We start from the raw sequence: 25215 nt of genomic DNA, 5'->3' as shown, positions 1-25215 counted from the left end.
ACACAAACTGTTGGCACAGCACACCCTTGAAATGAAACAGAAAGAGGGATTTCACCATCACCCCCTGCTGAATCATTTCTTTCCATTCTGAGGTAACCAAAGTGAGCTATGTCCTTTTGTCAGCAGTAATGTATGAGATCAGTTGTACACACTAACACATTGAATGAAAACACAAGCCTTTCAAATAATCAAAGGAAGTTAACTATTATTTCCACTACCTTTAACACTGTGCTGAATATTCTTTACCTTTAAAATATCCTTTCCAGTACAGTGACCTTTTATTAAGTTTTCCCAGAGGTGTTTTTTATGAAGATGAACTGCATTTTCTGACAAGTAATACTTTCATAAACACATATGTGTATGCCTTTATCAGTGTAAGAACACAAAAATTATCATAATTTTTTCCTGATCCAATCTTCATTTTCACATTCATAATTTGTATACTTTCTGTCTGTTTAAGTGAATATGTTGTGTGAATCTGTCATATCATTTATGATGGCACTTGATTATGTATGCAAAAGCATGCTTTATAAGTGATTCTTTATTACTGCTGCAATCAATATAAGTAAAACACAGCCAGAGGCAAAACACTGAACTTTTATGGTGCTGTGATTGGTCATTTAAAATAAGAAATATTGAAATTTATAAAAGATATCTGCTTTCCTCTTTCAGTCTTGCTGCTGCTGATTTGCACAAACAGTCTTTGTATTGCATCAAAATATCAGCACGAAACACAAGGAAACTAGCTGGAAAGGTACATATATAAAAGAGCCATAGAAAATCCCTGTCCAGTTACACTCCTTCTTGTTAGATTTAACATTTTCATTTGGGTTACACTACTTTGGTGTGTGTTTGTTATTTTGTTGGGTTTTGTTGTTATTGTTGTTGTTTTGTGGTTGTTTTGTTGTTGTTGTTGTTGTTTTCAATTTTCTGACTGGTACACAGAAAAAGTTGGAACTGAAATTTAACATCTGCGAATCATAACAGAAGGTATAACAAATATATTGAGAGTGATCATTGCCATTGACTAAACACATAAGAAACATTTTTGGGTCATCCTTTTCCAAGGCAGTGATATGATCATCCTCTTAAAACCCATATTCCTCCTCCTCCCCTTCCTCCACTCACGCCTGTACACTTCATCCCACCAAAAAGCCTTAAAATAGCTATTTTTTCCCCTCTTTTTTTTAATGAAAATCATAGATTTTAACAATAATTTTTGAATATCTTTAAAAACTTACAATGCATTTATTTACAACTGGTGAAGCTTACATAACTTAATTAGCAAGGTTTTGATTTAATGGAATAATTGATATATATGAATTTCAGTGTAACTTGTTCAAAAGACAAGTGATCTTGTGAACAACCCAACCAAATTCTTGAAAATGTACAATATTTACACAATATCATGAAATTAGCAAATTTTAAAGACATCAAACAGGTAAAACATGAAGACAGATTTACTGGACTTTACAATGACTTGTACTAAGATTTGGAAATGTAACTGCAAGCAAAAGTACTGATCTGTGCTGCTTTTATCAAAATGCATGTGTTCAAGCATAAAATGCCCTCACTTCAAAATAAAATATGAAGCGAAATGCTTTTTCTTTCACTCTGTCCATATCAGACTCTGCTTCTTGGTTTCCAAAAAGTAGTGCTTAACTTTCCGTCCTTGCAAAGAGAGATGGACAAAATATCTGGGTTTTTTAAAGTGAACAGCATGAAAATGGCAGATGTGTGAATATTCTTAAAAAAAATTCTTGAGCACAGAGCTATAAATGTTAATAATAGCCATTAGAATATTTTTCAAGATGAAATGCAATTTGTTTACACACAGTTTGGAATGCATATTCTATGGAGAAATGCAGAACAAAAAAATACCAAAAGGATGTACTTTTGGGGGTATGAACTGCTAGTCATGAGGGGAAATAAGAGAGAGAGAGTGTGTACAGAGGACAGAGAATGAATGACACGGGAGTAATGCCACAGTAAAGATGTAGATGATGGAGCAAAAAAACAACAACAAAACAACAGTTGAAGTGAGACAAAACGACACATCATTTAAAGCACATTTATAATCACCGTCACCGAGTGGCAAAATGTTGATGACGTGTATCTTAAAACATAATGTCATCATCATCGTCTTCATTTTCTTTGTCCAGTAACCCACTGCCATACTTGGGTTTGAATGTGTGAACAGATGGGGTGGAGGGCTGAAACAAAAAAGAGAGAAATAGACTGTAACTAACTTTCAGAAAAAAAAGGACCAAAGTTCCCTGGTTCTGTGAAACACACACACACACAAAAGAAATGAATCAAGACCACACTTAACACTCTGATACTGAGAAAATATGCAGCTGATGAGAAATACTCATACTCTGCTGAAAATAATCATTTCTCAAAAGTAGATTTATCAAAAAAAGAAACAAAAAGCAGGAAAAAAAAGGAAAGGAAACAACTGTTTGTCATAAAATAGAACCTTGGCAACCTATACAGTCTCAGCGCTTTATGAGACAGTACAAAGACAGGTTTTAATGTGCAATATTTTTTATTTTACACCTGTCTTGCTCCTAACCATAGCAGTGTCCAGAAAAAAAAGGCTTAAAACCTGATATCATATGCAAAACAGTGATCAGTTTTCTCTAATTTACCATTCACACATGCATTCACTGAGCATATATGTTAACACAAAAATACACATGTACATGCACAAACACACTCAAGAACAAATTTATGTATTCAATGAAATGTATAAATGACTAATAAAATACTATCAGTCTATGTACTTACCTTGCGCCTTGCTCCCTTAGCTGAAACAAACAAAAATTCCATGTTCAATTTCAGTCACAAACTTCAAGCTTAAACAAAATAAACAGTTACTGGATGTATGCAAAGTACACAGATGTCAGGCAATATATTGGAGCTGAAAGAAGAAAAGAAGAAAAGAACCCAGTAGTTCCTGAAAAATGTCATACATCAATGTGTCTTGTGAATGCGTATATGCCTCTGTGTGTGCGGGGTGGTGGTTGACCTACTAATGTAAGAAAATACACACACACACACACACACACACACACACACACATACACACTGACTGAAACCATTTTATTGTCAGATTAACTTTTTGTTGTACTGACATTTTAGCAACCATTTAAACTGATATTAACGGAGCAACACAAAGAAAATGATGATATGAATTTAAAAAGAACAACATATTTATCAAATCAATTTACCAAATTTCAATAATATCAATATATCAAAAACTATTTTAGTACACACACATACTCACAAACGTGTATCCCCCACCCACCCCCTACATACATCCACGCATGCACACAGATGCCCATTCAGATTCCCACACCTCATACCCCTACAGAGAGCACACTTGTACAGTCACATTTTGATTTCATTCCCCCGCTCCAAAGACATGTAAGTGTTCACACCCACGTGCACAAGCTCTCTCCTTCTCTCTCTCTCTCTCTCTCTCACACATACACATGTACATGCACACAGACACACACACACAGACACACACACACACACACACACACACACACACACACACAGAGGTGTTCAAAACAAACATTACAAAGCTATAAAGATACAAATCTGTCAGCTCACCAGATGACGGACGCTGCAATGAAGATCGTCGGGACCCCATAGGGGACTTTGTGTCATAATATTCGTCTTCATCCTCATAGGAATCATACCTGCACCAAGAAAAGAAAATTAGTTACCTTGGATTTCAAATCATTTTCTGCACAAGGGATGCTGAAGGACAATGTAACATTTTTCATGTGTGATGTGGACACATCAAGATTGTCCTTAATCAACAAGAATCAAATGAGACACTTATGTTACCATTTTGAGAGAAACGCAAACAGGCAAACAGAGAAAGATACAACATGAAAATCAAATTTTCTGTTTAAGGGTAACAGGTACTGGATACAGAAAGAAGGAAACATAGAATGACAAGATGCTTGGGTATAAGCAGAGACGGGCAACAATTCTTTAAATTCACCTCTGTGCCCGCATTCGTTTCATCTGTTCCAAACGAGCATGATGACCCTTAAAACTGGACTGAAGGAGGAAAACATCATCATCATCTTCAGTCATTGTTGAGGAGTCATCATCAGCAAATGCATTCATTCTCTTGCGTCGTGACTGGTGTCCATTCAGAGCTGCCTGAATCGTGTAGGCTGCCTGCAGAGATTACAACAGTACAGACCAATATCAACATCAGTCATTTCAGGTTTTATCTGAGGTGTACATCATAGACAAAGGTGAGTATAACATTATATCTGATATGCATTTAAAGAACAGTCAATGGGACATTGGAATCAGTACAACACAGCATTTTATTTCACCACATCTGCCATACTTTCATTTAACTCATTAAACACCAACGATCTGGGTTTTAGGGACCTCAGAGCAGCAATGCCCATCCAGTGCAGAAACACACACACACACACACACACCACACACACACACACACACACTTTTTTTTCTTTTTTTTTCCCAGCTGAAAGGTTATCATGTGTGTTATTTATCATACAAATTAGTGTGAAGTTAACATTTGTTTAAATGCTGAGAAAAAGACATATCTCCTAATAGCATATAAAATGGATAATATGGGTACAAATGATATAAATAAAAACTAAGATACTTAAAAGCTATCTGTATGATGAGAATGTGATGATTAGAGCTAGATTTCTAACACAAGGGATCAGATATAGAGTCTATGTAGACATCAGGGTGCTAAATCAAAGCTGTAATCGATAAGGTGGCAAGATGAGATGAAGTATCTTTATAATCAAACATCTGCATAAACTGATCAGAGTCCCAACATGCTGAAGAGCAGAAGCAGTTAAGGTCCAGCATGGGTTAAAGTGTTCAGTGTCAAACAGAATATTGTATGCTGCCCTTGATGGTGTGAAACAAGTTGTTTGCACATGCATTTACCCAAAAGGTTTGTCTTTAGATACCATGTTTATAATTACTGACATGTAATGCATACACAAATGAAGGTGCACAGTCAGCAAGCAGAAAAGAAAGGGAAAAAAATGTTGGAATAGATCTCTTGATGACACACTTCACAGTGAAGTAAAGATTTATTGAGTCTGATCATGAAATTAAATAACAGTTGTCTGAGTCAATACATTCATCAAGTTTAGCTGGATTTTCACTTCTCATTGAAATCATCATCACAGTTATACACAAGAAAGCAAACCTACACATTCAAGGGCAGTTACATCACCCACTTTATTTCTGTCTCCACAAAGACCTATAAACTACAAATCATACAATACTGTGTATTCTGCCAAATCCATAGTCAAGTTAACAAATATACAATTCATATTTTGTTGTGTCAGCCACTATGCATATCACGGAAGACAGTTTAGTCACTCACATCATCCACTTCCTCTTCGTGTCTGCGATGACGGTAGTCCAGCCACTCATGCTGGATTTTCTTTGCAGCCCGATTCTCTTTGAAGTGCTGAACTCTCTGCTCCTACAGAAGAAGCATGTAACAGTGTCATTTAAATTCCCTTACATTCTGCATCATGCACTGGAACTACTGAAATACAAATGACATGTAAGTTTTCATTTGAACAGATTTTCATTCCAACGAGTCTCTGTGGGAAATTTTGTTTCATTAACCCTCAAAGAAATCATTGTTAATCAATGCATTATGGACACACAAATGGAATAAGAGCTTTAAATCCCTGATTTATGATTGAATATTTGTCAATAAACAGACTTGAAGAAAACATCATGTATACATATTTCCTGCTTGTGTGTGTGTGTGTGTGTGTGTGTGTGTGTGTGTGTGTGAGTATATGTGTGTGTGTGTGTGTGTGTGTGTGTGTGTGTGTGTGTGTGTGTGTGTGTGTGTCTGTCTGTCTGTCTGTTTGTCTGTCTGTCTCTGTTTGTCTGTCTGGCTGTATGTTTTGAGTGTATGTGTGCATTACTATTCAATTAACTTTACTGGTTTTTAACTTTATTACTAAACTGTAAACATTTAGCAACCTAGCAGTACTAATGGCGGTAACTTTTTCTTTTTTTTTAAACTACAACACATGACTGTTACATGAACAAAGATGCTAACCAATCTTCTTTTGTTTGTTGCTTTTTTTTTTCAACTCCAATTTAAACATATGAAAAAAAATGTTCTGTTAGCAATAATTATATTCAATCCCCAGTAAGTCCTGTTCATCTGTCACACTCCTGATGTGCAAACTTTCCAAACACCACATTCCATAACACAAACAAGGGATGGTAAGAGGCAAACAGATAAAATCCTTGGGAGATAGAAGTGGGAGGGAGAAGAACAGAGAGGGGGAAGCAGGGAGAGGGAAAGGGTGGGCTCCACAAATCTAGCACATCTAATTAACAAGTTTGCATTTAGTTAAAAATAAATTGACAAATAAGATTTAATCAATTCAAAATAATTTATGAATAATCAGGTCACACCTTAAAAATAGCTCAGTTCATATAAGTGATTTTGGAAAAAAACACTATGGGACAATAGCCACATGCTGTTATTTTGTTAAACGAGCACTGGAAACAACAAAATATGTTCCAAATACACACATCGTGGATAAAACTAGGATTAATATCTTTAAAAAAAAATCTGTTCCTATTTATCTATGACTGATCTTGATTTTGTTTTTCACTTTACAGTCTCTCAACTTTTGAAACAGTTTGATATTTCCTTGAGACAGTCCAGACAGTTGGAAAAAAAAAAACAGAAAAAAACAACAGCCATATGGCAGAAGTCACTTAGGCTGCAATCATTTCCAGGATTCAAAGCAAAAATGATTAAAATGTGAGCAGTATGCTGCAAGTGAAGATGGTTGATGGTTATCCAGATTATAAAAACCAAAAAATGAATAATGTGACTGTGGCATGCACTGTTAAAGATGAATATGCTTTACTCCCTGAACTACAAAACTATTATGGCTAAATCATACAACATAGATGAACTACTGGTAAGTTAAAAACACGCATGCAGACTTGAAACTATGCCTACTGTTTTAAGGTACAAGCTGCAGACAATAAATAGACCAATAAAGAAAGTGAATCAAATATGAATATTCAAAAAAATTCAGACTGTATGTTTCGGTTTACAAATGATTTGAAGCCACCATTTTGAAAATCACCCTCTCATCTCAGTCTCATCTCACTCAGTACTATCTCCTCCAAAACACACACGCACGCACGCACGCACGCACGCACGCACGCACACACACACACACACACACACACACTCTTTTGGTCTCAGTAATAGTCACATTTTCTGTATCACAACAAAATACACCTCTCGTCATGTTAACAAAGCAGCAGCAAGCAAAGTCCAGTGTGTTTCAACAATTTATAACTGTTCTTCTCTATAACTTTGTTAGGCTGGACGACACAAGCAAACACACAATGACAAAAGACAAATGTCTTTGATGCCTTTTCATTGTTTTATTATGAGAAGCGCACTCTGATATCCAGTAACACCACATTATATGACATAAAAGAAAGACAGAGACAGAGAGATTTTGGGACAGAGCACTGGAATAAGAAGCGTTGGGGTGAAAATGTTGACTGGCACTCCACAGCAACATAACTAATCATAACACACACACACACACACACACACACACACACACACACACACACACACACACACACACACATGCACATGATCACACAAGTACACACACACACACACACAACCATATGCTTGCACATACCACAAGCACATGCACATACGCATACTATCATCAGCACACCATCTCTCTCTCTCTCTCTCTCTGTCTCTCTCTCTCTGATCTCTATCTCTTTCTCTGTGTTGCTCAAACTGCCAATTCACATGGACCACAAAGTGATTAAGCAGAGCACCACTTTTCTACAACCCTCCTGAAAGCAAAAAAAAAACCAACAAGTAATGACACTGTATTAGACATTCTCTACACCCTCCTGGAAGCAAAAACACCAAACACTGACTCTGTTTTAGTCAAGCACCAGGCACTGCATCTTCCAAGGTTAGTCTGCCCTGAAACGTGTCTATCAATCATGTGAGCTGACAACAACAAACACACACACTTAAAGAAAAAGAACAAAACAAATCAAAGAGAAAAACATCCACTGCAACCACCACTGACACATACACGTTCACGTTTCTCGTGTTCATGTGATCTCCAGCCCCGCTGAATTGTTCTGGCGGCATGATTTTCCCTGAACCGCACTACATTCTGTTCCTGTGGTTACATAAATTAATTGTCAATCAAAATGTTTTGTACTTTTTTTTTTTCGGGGGGGCGGCGGGAGGGGGTTGGGAGGGGCAGCAGGGTGGGGGTTGGGGGGGTTAAGTAAAAGTGGAAAGAGATTCTTTGTGTGTTTAATTTTTCTTTCAAAAAAAAAAATTTTTTTCATAAGAAAAAGGAAGATGTGATTCTATCCCAATGACTAAAAAAAACGAAAATGGATTAATTTCAAAATATTAGGCCAAAACAAGCAAACAGACAAAGAGAAGTGTGTGTGTGTCTGTGTGTGTGTGTGTGTGTGTGTGTGTGTGTGTGTGTGTGTGTGTGTGTGAATGCGTGCGTGCGTGCGTGTGTGCGTGCATGCATGCGTGCGTGCATGCGTGCGTTTGTGTGTGTGTGTTTTCATTTGTGCGTGTGTGTGTGTGAGAGAGAGAGAGTTTGTGTGATTGAATGTATTTGTGTTTGCATTTGTGTGTGTGTAGTGACTTTGGCCAGTCCCACTGTTCACAACAAGGTGTGGATAAAACTGTCCATGAACACTGTCACGTGGAAAGTAACCACATCAAGACCACAATGTCTCATACACAGTGCTGCTGCCTGTGTCATACGGACACAGAATACATGTAACATGTTATCCATTTTGTTGTAAATCCTTTGCAAAAACAGTCAGCAAATTTAATAATGAAAGTGATAGGACTGCCAATGTCACACTGTTTCCAAAAGGCTCTCTCTCTCTCTCTCTCTCTCTCTGTTTGTCTGTCTGTCTGTCTGTAGAGATTTTACTTTCTCCTCATCTCCCTTGAAAATATCATCTGCTCTTTCACATTTTCTCAGTGTCTCTGTGACCAAAAGTCTTTCACACTGTTCTCCGTCTTGCCCAAACTACCTTGTTCATGTCCCTTTATTCAGGACTTGCTCACATACACATGCATAGTGGCATACATGCCTGCATGTGCACACACACACAGAGCTGTGTACAAACTCAAACAGATGCACACGCACACACTCACACATAAACACATGAATGTTTGCAAACTCACAAAACACACACACACACACACACACACACACACACACACACACACACACAAACACACACGTACACACACACACACACACACACACACACAAGAGAAATGCACCCAGGCATACATGCATGCATATACATACACACAAACATACGCAAAACACACACACACACACAGGTATGCATACCTGTTCTTGCTGTTCCTTGCGATTCCTCCACTGCCTCTGAATGCTGGTGGCCGCATGCCTTTCTTTGAAAGCGTTGACCCTCTGAACTCTGTCTTCTGACATCACTGAATCACGACGGGCACTGGATGGTCGTCGACTGCTGACTGCACTGGTCACATCTCGACTTAAAAGTGACAAAGATAACACAATCAATCAATGTGACAACAGCTAAGTGAATTCAATGTATGTGTGTGTAAAAGTGTATACAAACAACATTAATTTACAATCAATGTGACAACAGCTGAGCAAATTTAATATGTGCATGTGTTTAAATGTGGGAAAGTGTAGGTATGTGCATGTGTGTATACATGAGAACATGTATCAATGTGGGTGTGCCTGCTTGCACAAGAACTGGTGACCAGTTTACATAAATCACTAACATTTTCTGCCACCATACTGTTTTTCAACAAGACATAAGTTTTCATTCAGTTCACTTCACTATACTAAAATATTGAAGGTTATATAGACTGTCACCTCTATGCTGTACTATTGATGTAGTGCAACACTGAACAATTTATTTCTTAACACACATGCATGCACACACACACAACTCTGAACAAATTTCTTTCTTAACACACATGCATATACACATGCATGCACACACACACAACTCCAAACAAATCTATTTCTTAACACACATACACACATGCATGCACACACACACAAACATGCATGTGCATAAGCACACAAACACACACACACACTGAATTACCTGGCACGACGACGAGGTGTAGGAGTAGGTGGCAGAGATTCTCGCCTGTCACACACAGAGAAGAAAACATAGCCATGTTCTCAACATATTCACACTTTCTTAAGTTCTACACATAAAATATATGCTCACTGATTTGCCAAAAACCTCAAAAAGATCTAATTCATAATCATTTACTTCACTGAATATGTTCCAGCTCCCTTCCAGCAACATTAACCATGACAGTAAAAAGTAATGTGGGCCAAGGAAGAGGTTTGAGAGAAATAGATAGACAGACGGACAACCACAACAAGCGAAAAAAAAAAGTGTCTACCATCCCCACTATTCAATAGAATTACCCATAACAGGCTGAAATCATAATTCACCGGAAATCACATTAGTAATAAATGAAACAGAAACAGAAAAATGCAAAATGGTAACAAAACAAAAAAGAGGAATGAAAACAAAACACCTATGTAAACAAAATGATACACAGAGAAACACAAGTAAAGAGAGCAAAAGGCACATATACACACAACAACAACACATGAAGAAACACAAAGAGAGCAGAAACTCAAAAAGAGAGCAGTCCGAAAATACACAGGAAACATACTCATCTGGTTTCTTGCGGCGCTCTTCCCGAAGACGCTTGATGGTCTGTTTCAGATGATGAATCTCGTCCAGAAGCTCTGTTTCCCGCTGGTCCAGTTGGTCCAGTCGCTGCTCCAGTGTCCCCTTCTGCACCAGTTTGCTGAGGCTGAGGTCCCCATCCCGTCCATTTGTGCCGGACATGAGTGAGTCTGTCTCGTATCGTTCTGCTCTCTCCTGACTCTGTATTGTATTCCACCAGAGAAAAAAAGATTATAAACCCTGAGCTCAAGTCTATATGTGACTTGACAACCGCCTTAAAAAGTAACTACTGATGTTTTTGCAATGCAAGCACACACGCACACACGCATACACACACACATACACACACACATGTGCGCACACACAAAGAAAAAAGACACATACATACACACACACACACACACACATACACATACACATGCACATTCACACACACACACACACACACACACACACACACACACACACACACACACACACATGCACACTCACGCACACACACACACACACACACACACACACACACACACATTAGAATGCCCACCCTTTCCAGTTTGTGAAGAGCCATCAACAGCTCTCTTCTGTTCATGTCTTCATACTCTTCTGCAACATATGAATGAGGAATTTTGAGGCGACATGTTAACAATTGTTAGGAGCAGATCTTCTGAAGGCACATCTGTGATTATAATGTATCACCCTAGCACTTCAAAGTCTTAAAAACAGCATATATGGAAAGGTTTCCTCACAAGTTTGTCACATAAAGCATAAGTGGTTTCTGAGAAGGAAAAAAAAAAAAAGATTCTTAGCCAAAAGAGTTACCTCAAAAAAACAACAACCCAGTCATGTGTTCCTGACTGATGAACAGGTGATTCCATCATGTATCATACTGACTGATGCACATTATCTGGTAACATTAGGCCGCTCTGGTGTGGGTGATTGTTGGAAAAAAGTTAGTTCGATAAGAGAAATGTTTGCATCATGATTTTAAGGAAAAGTTTGTTTGAACAGTATATTTGGACAGATCTAGTTACTGTAAGGCATCAAGCTCAGTTTGTCATTTCTGATGATTATTTATCTCCCTTAAAATATCTTCTTTTTTATTCAAAACATCTTATTTTTCATCCTTGTGATTGTGAGGAATATGCTTGACCTTTTTTAAAGGCTGTTTAAAAAGATATAAGAATATTTAACAAGATGGATCTGTTTGCAACCACTAATACACAAGCTTTTTAGAGCCTGTTTTCGTAAATAGTCTTATATCTAATACAATATGTAAAACAGACAATAGATGATGATTATTTAACATTTGTTTACTGCACAGGCTTACCTGTTTACACATGTGAGCAATTAAAGAAAGAAAAAATGCACAAGCATACAAAAAAATCACATATAATTTCTCTCCATCTCTCTCTCTCTCTCACTCCCACAGTGACATATGAGCGCACACACATGCATGCTAATCACACTTAACACACATCAAGACATGTACTTAATACACATCAAGACGTGTGTCCGTACACATACAAACACACCAACACATCCACACACACAACACACACACACACTCTCTCTCTCTCTTTCTCTCACTCAGTGACATCCAAACACATTCACACTCACACACATCCTGAAATGTATCTACAACCACACACACACACACATACACACTCATACACACATGCTCACGAACATACACACACACACTCACCAGACCACACCAAGCCCTCCCCCATGTGAAACAGCCACTTACTGTCCAAATCAGGTTTGACATCAGCATCGTCAATGGCTTTCTGAAGATCCTCTTTCAGACCTTGGTTCTCCTGCTGCAGAGCTTCGTTGGTACGACTCAGACGTAGGATGGTCTCATTCAGCGCCTTCACTCTCACTGAATTTTCTGACCCCACCCTGTTTGAAATGAACAATATGTGTCAGCATTCACCCTGAAATGAACATACTGTATTATCATTCACTCTGTTTCATTCTAGGAGGAAGGTGGCAGAGTGGTTAAGATGTTTATCTGCCAATACAGTGTCCGTGAGGGTCTGGTTTCAATTCCCGTTCTCACCCTTTCTCCAAAGTTTGAATGGAAAATCAAACTGAGCATCTAATTTTTCGGATGAAATGAAAAACCGAGGTCCCATCTGCAACACTATTTGGCACACTGCTCTGTTCCAAACGAACTTGTTATCAGCATTCATTCTGTTCCAAATAAACAACATGTATAAGTATCAGCATTCACTCATTTCCAAATGAACAAAATGTATCAGCATTCACAATATGGCCTTTTTTTCTTTACTCGTTTTTCATTTAAATTCCAGGGCCTGCAACTCCACATTCACTTTCGTCTGTAACTGGACTGCTAAGTGACAGTTTTTGCCCCGCCAACCATGCAAACGAGGTACTAAAACAGACTGGATGTAGCTCTACTGGCCCAGAACTCCATCCAGTTTATGACAGTCTATTGCAACATCACAGTCGGACGCCTTGGCCAGGCTATTTTAATGATGCAGCTGGGAACTCAGAGCTACTCCAACCCCAGACTTTTCAAAATCATTTTTTGTTCAGAACCACCGAAATACATATGTTCAAATTTTCGATTCTGAGGAAGGAAATGTTATTCTATATGTATCCAGAATCAGAGAACCTACACCAACAAATACCTTTCATCATACAAAATCTTATAAAAATCTTATCTGCTTTAAGCATAACATTCTGCATTAAAACTCACAGGCCTGCCTCATGAATTGCCTCATTCTTACAGATTTGTCTAAGCCCACTGTTTTCCACATAAAACTTTATATTTCAGCATTTACAAGTCTGCCTACAAACAGTATTCACTTGCACAGAATTCTCTGGTCTCATACTAAAACTAAATTGTACAAAAGGATTTTCAGGACTGTTTACTAAGTACCTTTACTCTTAAGCCATAAAGAATTGTTTGATCCCAATCTAAGAAAAGGTCGGGGGGTGGAGATACCTGTCTACATGTCTAATTGCACATGTCTGTTCGTTCTTCAGTTTAACATTTTTCCATGGAAAGTGGTATTACAAGAGCACATATCAGTGTGTGCAGGTGTGTGTGACTTTGTACATGAGCAAATATATGTGTGCAAACAATTATTCTATGCAAGAACAAGACTAAATGTGCACAATACCCAAACCCTCCATAATGACAAGAATATACCAACAATCAAATGACAATCTTTTGTTACCAAAAAATCTGTAAAAAGTTAAGAAGCAGACAAAACATCGAAGGACATAGTCTTAACCTTTTCATCTGGGAAAAAGACAAATTTACATAAAGAACATTTTCTAAAAAAAATATCACCACATGATTATTAAAAACTTTTGATTGTATTATTGTATTATTTTGTATTACTCTTTTTTGTCACTGTGTGATATTTGGCCTGCTCTCCCCAGGGAGAGCATGTCACTACACTGACAGTGCCACCCTTTTTTTTAATTTTTTTTTTTCCCCTTTTTTTCTGCCTGCAATTTTATTTGTTTTCCTATTGAAGTGAATTTTTCTACAGAATTTTGCCAGGGACAACCCTTTTGTTGCTGTGGGTTCTTTTACGTGCACTAACTGCATGCTGCACACGATACCTCAGTTTATCGTCTCATCCAAATGACTAGCGTCCAGACCACCACTCAAGGTCTAGTGGAGGGGGAGAAAATATCGGTGGCTGAGCTGTGATTCAAACCAATATGCTCAGATTTTCTTGCTTCCTAGGCGGACGTGTTGCCTCTAAGCCAACACTTTCATTCTTCTGTAACATCACGTACATTTTATAGCAGAAATATTTCGTTTGCATAAAAATATTCCATTCACTTCTCTCTCTCTCTCTCTTGCTCCTTCTCTCTCTCTCTCTTTCTCTATCTCTGTCTTTATGTCAGATGAGGAAAAAAGAATACACTAGATTCTTCTATGATACTGATACATGTCATACTCAGCAACCAAGAAACTCACTTTGATGAAGAGGAAGATTTCACATTTTGAAGTCGGACGATTTCTTGATACAGGGCTTCCATTTGAATCTTCAGCTCTTCCACTTTGGTCACTTTCATGTCTGCCACTAGTTTGCTGGAAAAAAAACAGTAATATGTCCAAGTGCATCTGATGCTAAAACAATCCATTATGTTATCCTTGTAAGCTGCAATACCAGTCAAAATGTGGTATTTCTTTAAAAGCATTAACAGTAATATGTACACTGCAAAAGTAACATGACACTATTTTTGCAAGTAGTAAAACCAGTCAAAAATATGCATTTCAATATATGCACTCAGACAAATCCTGTGGCCGAGTCATAATGGTGGTGTTCTGTAGTATCTGTTCTGATACTATTCAAACAGAACAGCACTATTAACCCCTAGGCTGCCTGCATGACGAGATACCTCATCATGGCAAGCATGTATGCTTCGCTGCCACAATGACGAAATAACTCGTCATCGAAATATTCTGACTTTTCCCTGCTTTGCATTCAGTTCGTTGACAAAAATGCTGGTAGCTTTAGCTTGGGGAATCTTTCTGGATTCTATTCATAGCTAGAAACACCATCTGCGTCATAAGGCAGTCCTTTATTTGAACGTTTTGGTTGGGTTACTGGCCACAGTCTTTGCCTGGCTCCTCTCCTTGCTCGCTCAACAAAATGTCGGACTGACTCCGTGCTCAAGACATGCGCTCGTGGCGAACTAAATCAACCAAGATTACTTTCTTTAGCTGATGCTCAGAAAGAATTGGAGCATAAATTCGAAGGAGAAGACAGTGGTGAACATTTATAGGACGATTTGATAGAAAATAAAGGGAGCAATCAAGAGAGTGGCCAAGATACAACTATCAGTGAGTGATGCAGGCTGTTCAACTCTAGCAGACAGGTCACCGAATTTTTAGCAGGGCACAGTATGAGCTATTTTCTTGGCACTCAGCCAACGCGGTCTGATGAAGTGACGGTGTGAGAGGGGTGAAGAGGAGAGGTGTGGAGACTGAGGGGGCATGGCCTCACATCCATATTATCACTTGCAGAAGTCACAATGCATCTATTTCTTTTTCAGTTTTGTTTATATTGTGGTTGTTCTAGTATGATTTTGTGTGTGCAGATATCCATTTGTCCAGAAAATGATATTTTTGTGCAAATTACCAGACTAATGTTTGTAATGAACAAGTTGAAAATGTGACAAAAAACAAAACACTGATTTCAAAACAACAGCATGTCACTTAAAATGGATAAAATGGGAAAACATCATGTGTTTTGTATTCTTTATTCATTTCCCTTTCAGAAAATATATACTTTTATGGGTCTTTCTCCAATAACAAAGAGCACAGAATTTTTTGAAAATTTATACCCGTTTTTTGTGAAAAAACCCTGGCAAATAGATTTCACTTAAATCTTATTTTCCTGGCAGCGAAAGGGTTAACTGTTTAGTCACTGATCCAGTCTCTGTCTCTGCCATGGGAACATCACCAGTGCCAACCAAAGACAGCCCACATGATTCTGCCAATACTTAATTTGGAGCACACACTCATTACTGACATGGCAATGGAATAGACAAGTATGCATGCACACACACATATACTCTCACACATATAAAAAACGTGTGCACACACACAAAAGTAACACACACACACACACACACACACACACACACACACACACACACACACACCTCATCCAAAGATATATACATGAAATACAACCAACAGCAAATAATGTTAATACTCACTTGTGTGCAGATTCCTTGTCTCTTAGCTGAACTTCAAGTTTAAGGATTTTCTGCTTCAGACTGTGAATCACTGCACCAGAATCTGGTTTTCTGTCACCGAGGGTACGCCGGATCTCTTCACTCTGTTGGTGACAACACATAATTCAACACTTTGATTTAATATCCAGACTATGACAATGGCAAAACATTATATTCTAATTAATACCCAGACTAAGATATGGCTGAACTTGCATTAACAGTTATTGGTTTGTTTTTTTTGTTTCTTTTTGTAAGTTTCATATAAGAGTGTTTGCATTCATGTAAACAGACATGTTATCACAGTAGCAATATAAATTAGTCAGTGAAATGCATCAGTTTGTGTTCAGGGTAAAAAAAACAAAAAAACCAACTAACAACAACTGTCTGTCAATAGTGTAACATCATTTGTCTCTTCCCAATTCATAGTCACATTTCAATCATAATGTCAAGCAGCAACATCTCTGAACATTGATAAAGTTATGGTCTGACACTCTAAAGTTATTATTGCACTGTGAGAAAATATGTAAAACAAACACAAAAAAAACCTGGGAATCCCTTACCTTTCCAGGATTGAGCAGACTTTCAATTTCTTTTTCCTAGAATCAGAAAACAAAGAGTCACGGATACAAAAACATCTGGAATTGTTTGTTTTTTTAGGTGAAAAACAAGCACAAATATATGGCCTAATGCCACACACACACACACACGCACATGCGAAAGTCTGAGAATATTCAGCCTACCACAGATCAAAAGTGTGTGTGTGTGTGTGTGTGTGTATGTGTGTGTGTGTGTGTGTCTGTGTACGTACGTGTGTATGTGTTTGTGTGTGTGTGTGTGTGTGTGTGTGCGCGCGCGCATGAAAGTGTGTGTCTGCGTGTATACATGTGCTTCTATGTTTGCATGCACATGTGTATTTTTGGGGGGTGGGAGATGATATCAGGAGAACTGGGAGGAGGGGGGGGGGGCGGCAGTATGATTGTACTTATGTGTATCTATATACGTGCATACATATAAATACTTGCGCATATTTGACTACAGAAACTTGTCAAGACAGCCAATTTTTACTTATGTACTTACACTGTATACTGTTACATATTATAATGTTATCTTTACCATTACCTTTTTCAAGTTGTCTTCTTCCAGACGTCTGATTTTGGTTTTCATCGTAGCAGAGTCATGATTCATAGCAGAAATTTGCTGTGAGGAAAGAAAGGACATAAAATGAAGGAATTATGTACCAGGTACAGATAACAATGGAATGACATATCAATGCAATTCTAAAACAAAGTCAGTAAGACAAACATATTTCTCTGAGTGAAATTTGGGGTGCACTTCAACACAACACAGAACCATCTTTCTTCCCTGACTCCAAGTATATTTGTTTCCTTTATATCAAAATAGGGTTTTCTAAAGAATTATTTATATACATCTCTATTGTTGCACTGTGTTCTTATTGAAACATTAAATACATGCTGCACACTTGACCCTGTTTGTTGTCTCATATGGAAAACAAGCACCCAGATCAGGGTCTCATAAAAAGGGCAGGTAAAAAATTGCACAACTCAAAACAATGACTTTAGCTTCCCAGCCAGGACTTCTAGCTACTTGGTCTCTCTTTTATCTAAAGTGATCAATTAAGATCTTCTGCTTTAAAAAGGTAAGCTGACAGATTTTATACAAAAACTCTATTAATTTTGTAATCCTGTTTAGGCCCAATCTGAAACCTTGTCTGTGCTTGACACAAGTGGACCAAAAGGCCTAGACACTTGCAGCTATAACAGACTGCTAGTACACACTGCTTCTGAAATGGAGATAAAATCTCCTTGAGAAAAAATGTGGATGCCCACGTGATGAGCTAATCCAAAATGGCCAAGTATCCACTCAGTGATTTCACATTTGTTTCTGAAGTGTATGAAAAAAGTAACTTCCAGACGAAGTGAGTGAGTTATTTTGTATGGGTCAACAGAGGTGCATGGATGCTTTTCTTTTCAAAAAGTGAGGTAGCCATTTCATGAATACTATTCCTTTTCTAACTGATGAATAAAAGTTCAGACACGAGACAGTACAGTTTCTACAGATGTATTTACCTTTCGCAGTTCAAGAACTTCATCATAATACTCCTCTGGTGTCTTATATGCTGGTCTTCCTGGAGAGGGTTTCACTGAAAATGAAAGCACATGATCTATTTCATGGACAGCTAAGTAGTTTCCTCTTCCTCTTTTGTGGCTATTCGTTTCATTGCTCCTTTTTGCCACATGATTCAGACAGTTCTGCTGAAAAATCACATTCAATCTTAATATCCATGTTGTTAAACATTCTTGCTTCTTTAGTCTTCAGTTGTTATTTTTACTCATAAGCACAACAGTCTTGTTGATTGTACATGTTTACATTATACTTATAAAAACTAACTATGAGTATTGGTATGTATGTTTCTACAAATATGTATCAGCAACACCATTAATGTGTATGCATCATGTGACAACAGCTTCTCAAATAAATTTATTGCTAGATGTCAACAAATAACAAAATAAGATCCTCCATTAAAAAAAAATCATCTCTTCAAATGACATACAGCTGGAATACCCACAACCTATAACAGTACATTTGGCATTATCAATATGAAGTATTATAAGACAATGAAGTAAATTTCTATACCTGTTGGATCATCATATCTTCCAGGCTTTTCAGTTCCCATTGCAGTTCTCATGTAATGGGTAGTACTCAAATATGGATAGAATTTTTCATTCCCAGTCTTCAAGCCAGAAAAAGTGTTCATCCGTGTACTTTCTGTACTCCTTCCTGTTATGAAAAGAAAAGAAATTCCTCATAATAAAAAACAACAACCAAACAATCACTTATAAACTATCTTTGAAATCAAATAATTAATTAACAAGCAAAAAAATTCCTTAAAATTAAAAACAAAAACAAAAAAACAATCTATCACTTATAAACTATCTCTGGAATAAAATAATTATTTAACTGATTCTTTTCATTCAACTACATCCATCTTCATAAGGTAAGTGTGTGTATCTGTCTGTGTCTGAACGTTTGTGTTCATATATACATGTACATCATGTATTTTGTAAATACTTCTTCTTCTGTGTTTGTGGGCTGCAACTCCCACGTTCACTCATATGTACACGAGTGGGCTTTTATGTGTATGACTGTTTTTACCCCGCCATGTAGGCAGCCATACTCAAGTTTTGGGGGTGTGCATGCTGGGTATGTTCTTGCTTCCATAACCCACCAAACGCTGACATGAATTATAGGATCTTTAACATGCGTATTTGATTTTCTGCTTGTGTATACACATGAAGGAGGTTCAGGCACTAGCAGGTCTGCACATATGTTAACCTGGGAGATCGGAAAAATCTCCACCCTTTACCAACCTGGTACCGTCACCAAGATTTGAACCCGGGACCCTCAGATTGAAGGTCCAACGCTTTAACCACTCGGCTATTGTGCCCCTCATTTTGTAAATGCGAAGTCATGCACATGTGATCTACATGTATGGATGTGTCATCTTTTCCTTTCTCTTGTCTTTCATCCCAAAATTTACATACCCCAAACTGTGCTTTGCACTTACAAATTATCAGCACTGGTCTAGTGACCAATGCATTTTGCAAGGAAATGACAGGCTTTGAGTTTATGTTTATATCCTTTTTGTTTTGTCATAAAACCATTTGCTTTCAGCAGCATTTCTGGAAAAACACACTATATAAATGTCTACTATTATCATTATTATCAGAAGTAGTAGTAGCAGCAGTAGTAGTAGAAGTAGCAGTAGTAGTATGTTAAAACCATTATCAATATTACATCCATGTGCAAAATGATAAATCTAAGCCTTCAGTATAACAGACTTCCACAGCTCTTGGTGCCATGGAAACATCAACATACCTGCTCCAGTTTTGCGAAGAGTTTCTACCCAGAACTCAATGGGAGTCTTGTGCCGAGGACTTTCCCCCTGCCTTCCGTTTGTATACATCACTGTTATGCACAGAAAAAAAATCAATAAATCAGTCATTTCATTAAAAAAATATGTGAACCAATAAATACAATGCACACACAGTGACACTTACTTGCGGACATACACACACATACACACACAAAACACACAGCGAGTATTAAGAAAAACCAAAAACGTAACTAAAAGAATCAGAACAACAAAAACGAGCAAACAAACAAATAACGACAAAAAATGCACACACACAACATACACACACACTCACAAATTATAAGCAGTCAAGCACATACCCCCATATTACACCAACCAACTAACCACCGAAAAAACCATCACAGACATCGTAAAAGTAATGCCTACACATAAACAGTGCAACAAATAGACTGAAATAAAATAAAAACCTGAACTTACATGTCTGTTTCTTTTTTATGGCATTCATCCACAATTCTCTGCCAGTCCTGAAACCCTGAGCACTCTGAGCTCGCCCTCTTCCTGGTGTTACTGCACAGAAGCCAGCAAATTCTCAGCACAGGGCCATAAAAAAACAATAAAAGTAAAGATAAAAAATCTAAGCAATAGTACAACACTAGAAAACAAAAGCAAAACGCAGCATTTTGAAAACAAAGTAGTCACAGCACTTTTTATTTCAAAGTTATTTTCAACACACACACACACACACACACACACACACACACACACTCACACACACACACACACACACACACACACACACACACACACACACACCTCCTCTTACAAACTGACATCAATAAGCAAATTCATTGAAAATATAAGATAAGTTGACAGCCAGTGAATCCTTGGTGGGGGTGTGTTGATGCTTTTGTTGTTGTTGTCTCGTTCGTCATTTATCAGATGGATTCCCCCGTCTCCTCGACAATGGATGCTTTCAATGGAACCACATTTTTGCTTACTAATAACAACAAATAATTAACTTACAATAATTATACTGTTTTTGCCGTGCTTACCTGGTCGTTTCTTGCTCTTTTTGCTGCCACTCTTTTTCATGGATGCTCCTGATGATTTGAGAAACAAATAACAGTCAAAAAAATAAACTGCACCAAAAAAAAATCTGACAAAATCTTCTGGGTTTTTTCATCAGTCACAAAGACCTCAGCACATGTGTTTTGTAGGGGTGTGGGAGTGTTGCTGTTGTTGTTTTTTTTTGTTTTGTTTTGTTTTTTTAAGTTTTGTTTGGTGGGGTTTTTTTGGTGTTTTTGTTTGTGTGTGTGTGTGAGCACATGTGTGTGTGCGAGTGTTTGGTGTGTGTGTGTGTGTAAGCGCTCATATGTGTGTGTGTGTGTGTGTGTGTGTGTGTGTATGTGTGTGTGTGCATGTTCGAGAGAGAGAGAGAGACAGAGGGACATAGAGAATGAATGAAATGTTCAGTTTAAGTAGTTCTGTTGTGACTACCCCCTTCCCAAAGAGACAAATAAAAACTTACCTAATGCAGATTTTGGACGACTTTTATTTCTTGAAATCTGGAAACAATTAACTTTTTGTGTATGGTTTAGAAATCACAGCAAAAAGGACAACAACAGAACTATTATAACTACAACCAATGCTACTCTTTATAGTATTGATAACGCAGGCTATTTTCCCCTATATGACAATACTAATATTTAATAACAATAACAGCAGCAACAACAATAATAATAACAATGATAAATATTAGCAGTAGTAGTAGTAATAATAATAATAATGGTATTTATAATATATACTACACACACACACACACACACACACACACATATATATATATTATAGCGCTGCATCTTGTGCAGAGACAAATCAAAGCACTTTTGCACAAGTCATTCACATGTGTGCATAACTCTAAAACTGGAGAAACTGAAGGCACGGAAGAGGCAGGGAAGGGAGACTATCTTGGGAAGAGGTGGGTTTTAAGGCCAGACGAAAGAGATGAGTGTGGAGACTTGACAAAGCGAAAGAGGAAGTTCATTCCAATTGCAAGGTCCAGAGACTGAGAAAGAATGGCAGCCAACAGTTGAGTTTGAATCTGGGTATGTGAAAACAGAGTGGGTCCAAAGCCAATCACAGAGAGCAAGATTGAGTGCAGAGATGATGAAGGCAGCCACAGAGACAGGAAGAAAAAGATTTGTGAATACATTTATAACATAGAGTGCTGATCTTGTACTTTATTCTGTGTGAGACAGGGAGCCAGTGGAAATGTTGCAAAAGTTGAGTGATGTGCTCAAATCTTTTCTTTCTGAGGACGAGTCAGGCAGCAAAGTTTTGTATGTGCTGAAGGGACTGAATGGATGAAGCAGGCACACCAGACAATACAGAGTTACAGTAGTCAAGGCGAGAGAGAATGAGAGAAACGACAAGTCTAGATGTTGCATCAGTGGACAGATATTGTCTAACTGATAAATTTTTGCATGGACAGTGTGTTGTCAAGGACAACGCCGAGATTCCTGACTGAACTGGAAAGAGGGATGGATGTGCTGCCAAGTTTGATTGCATCAGTTGTGATGGAAGAGAGTTTTTGTTTAGTTTTTATGATCATTGCTTCAGTTTTGTTCGCATTCAATTGTAACTTATTTACAGTCATCCAGTATTGAATATCCAGGAAGCAGTTGGATGTTTCTTGCAAGAGCGACGACAATTTTACAGGGGTATCACTCTTCTGGAGTTAGTGTCATCAGCATAAGAATGATGACTAACATTATGGCAGTTGATAATTTCAGTGAAAGGAGCAGTGTACAGTGTGAAGAGCCTAAAACAGATCCATGTGGGACTCCATGTTTGATTTTAACTGGTTCAGACTGGAAATTATCAACAGCAGTAGAAAATACATAAATGAATTAATGAATTTTCATAGTTAGATGGCTGCTGTTTCTCCCAACTGATTCAAAAGCTACACACAGATATAACACTGACACACTGAACATCACAAGGGAAATGTTAAAATCAATGCACAACAACAATGTGTGAAGGGTCAGCTTTGTTTACAAACATTCCCTACAAAACCATAAATGGTACATGTATATCTGTATTTATTTATTCATTTATGTATTTATTTACTCATTTACCTATTCATTTATATATGGTCTGAACAATACCATAAAAGATAGAACGGAAGTCTGATTATCTGGATACAATTCCAAATGAAAGTGCCACAAAGCACTGATGAAAAGACATACCAATAAAAGTAATCATCAAACTTTATCAATGAGTGAATAATGTTGGACAATGGCATAAGTAAGATCAAACCTTTTCTCATGTGTAATGTACTGTATTTTGACAATAGATCAATTTGCTAAAACAAAATTTAACTCAATCTAATAGCTCATCTATCACTTAATTGTTACTTACCATGGTTTCAGTCTCATCAAAGTCATCAGATTCATATTCATCTGGCTGTGCCTTCTGTACAGCAATAACAAACAAACAAAACAATAATATATATTTCAATGTAACCTTAGGATCAACATTATAATTTCATATCAATAATCCTTAACTTTTTTTTTTTTTTTTTTTTTTTTTTTTTTTGCATTTCTAATTTCAGTTTTACTCTTCCACTTTGTTCACTGATAACATTTGGTTTACATTACAAGAACAATCTAACAATGATATTCAGTATAAACATATTTAACAACTGAATTAAGATTTATAAAAGTAAAACATCTCTGCACACACACACACACACACACACACACACACACACACACACACACCACATACACACACACAGTGAATCACACACATGCCACATGTGTACATATACACAGACAGACACATAAACACACTATAACAGGTACATACACACAGGCACAAAGGCATATACACAATGACAGACGGAAAGGCTGAGACTGAGATCTATAGCAGAGGGGGGAACTGCAGAGGTCTTACTAGCACTCAACACAAAAATACACAACAAACTGCAGCATTAACAAAAATATGTCCTCTGCACAGCATATAAAGCAAAAAGAGTATCAGTTAACATCAGAGATATTACGTGCCATTACAAAGTTTGTCATAACTACTAATGATCGACCAGGAGCATTATAATCAATTTAAAATGCAACAAATCAGTGCCGGCAGACTGTGAATCATAGACTGGTGCTGCCCACTGCCCACACTACCTGAGAACCTATGGGCGTAAATGGAGCAACGTCTATTGTCATCACAGACTCACTTTGCCCTCTGCATCTGAGGATGACCACAAAAATGATGGGGTCTTCACAGAATCAACAAAAATCCCCAACCAATCTCAATCATTTTCGTTCGAACAACTTATAGTCTTGTTAATAAGTTTTCAGATAAAATTATGTCACGGCAACGTATATCTATCACATAAACAGGTGATGTATATACTAACCGACGGCATCCTGTATGGCATCACTTAGTTTCCACTTGTTTGAGTGTGGTAGATCTATATGTTTTTGTCACTGTGTCGATGGCACTGATCGGTGCTCCTTCCGGTCGTGATCGCTATCACCGGGCCTGAAACACATTTGTTCACCGTCGTCAAGGGCATTGTAAAGACATACACAGATTTGCCAACATCAAAAGTAGGTCTAAGCGGATCATATTGAAACACTTATTTCATAAAACATCGTAGGAAAGCATTGCTAAAACAATATGTATCGATTTTAGCGGGATTTCATGAACAAGCACCTGCATGGCTCCTGACTTCGCAACCATGTATA

At 37.6% G+C, this 25215-nt stretch overlaps 1 protein-coding gene across 2 annotated transcripts; it reads right to left on the bottom strand.

Moving 5' to 3' along the window:
* Positions 1-1179: 1179 nt before the first annotated feature.
* LOC143281951 (uncharacterized) lies at positions 1180-25208 on the bottom strand. Of its 2 annotated transcripts, XM_076587272.1 has the most exons (24): positions 25184-25208; positions 24885-25009; positions 23879-23932; positions 21987-22023; positions 21511-21558; positions 20936-21025; positions 20461-20550; positions 19219-19362; positions 18651-18724; positions 17683-17760; positions 17124-17159; positions 16546-16667; positions 14795-14908; positions 12575-12729; positions 11372-11430; positions 10811-11028; positions 10222-10266; positions 9471-9633; positions 8160-8249; positions 5411-5512; positions 4022-4203; positions 3622-3710; positions 2791-2810; positions 1180-2213 (listed from the first exon to the last, which is right to left on the bottom strand). In XM_076587272.1, the coding sequence occupies exons 2-24, from the start codon at positions 24903-24905 to the stop codon at positions 2118-2120; spliced, it is 2127 nt and encodes a 708-aa protein (XP_076443387.1). In that variant the 5' UTR covers positions 24906-25009; positions 25184-25208; the 3' UTR covers positions 1180-2117. The 2 variants fall into 2 exon arrangements, with proteins under 2 accessions (XP_076443387.1, XP_076443397.1); XM_076587282.1 differs by lacking the exon at positions 8160-8249.
* Between the last annotated feature and the right edge of the window lie 7 nt (positions 25209-25215).

This window comes from Babylonia areolata, chromosome 1 (assembly GCF_041734735.1).
Source record: "Babylonia areolata isolate BAREFJ2019XMU chromosome 1, ASM4173473v1, whole genome shotgun sequence".
Lineage (NCBI taxonomy): Eukaryota > Metazoa > Mollusca > Gastropoda > Neogastropoda > Buccinidae > Babylonia > Babylonia areolata.
This window is presented reverse-complemented; position numbering and strand designations above follow the sequence as displayed.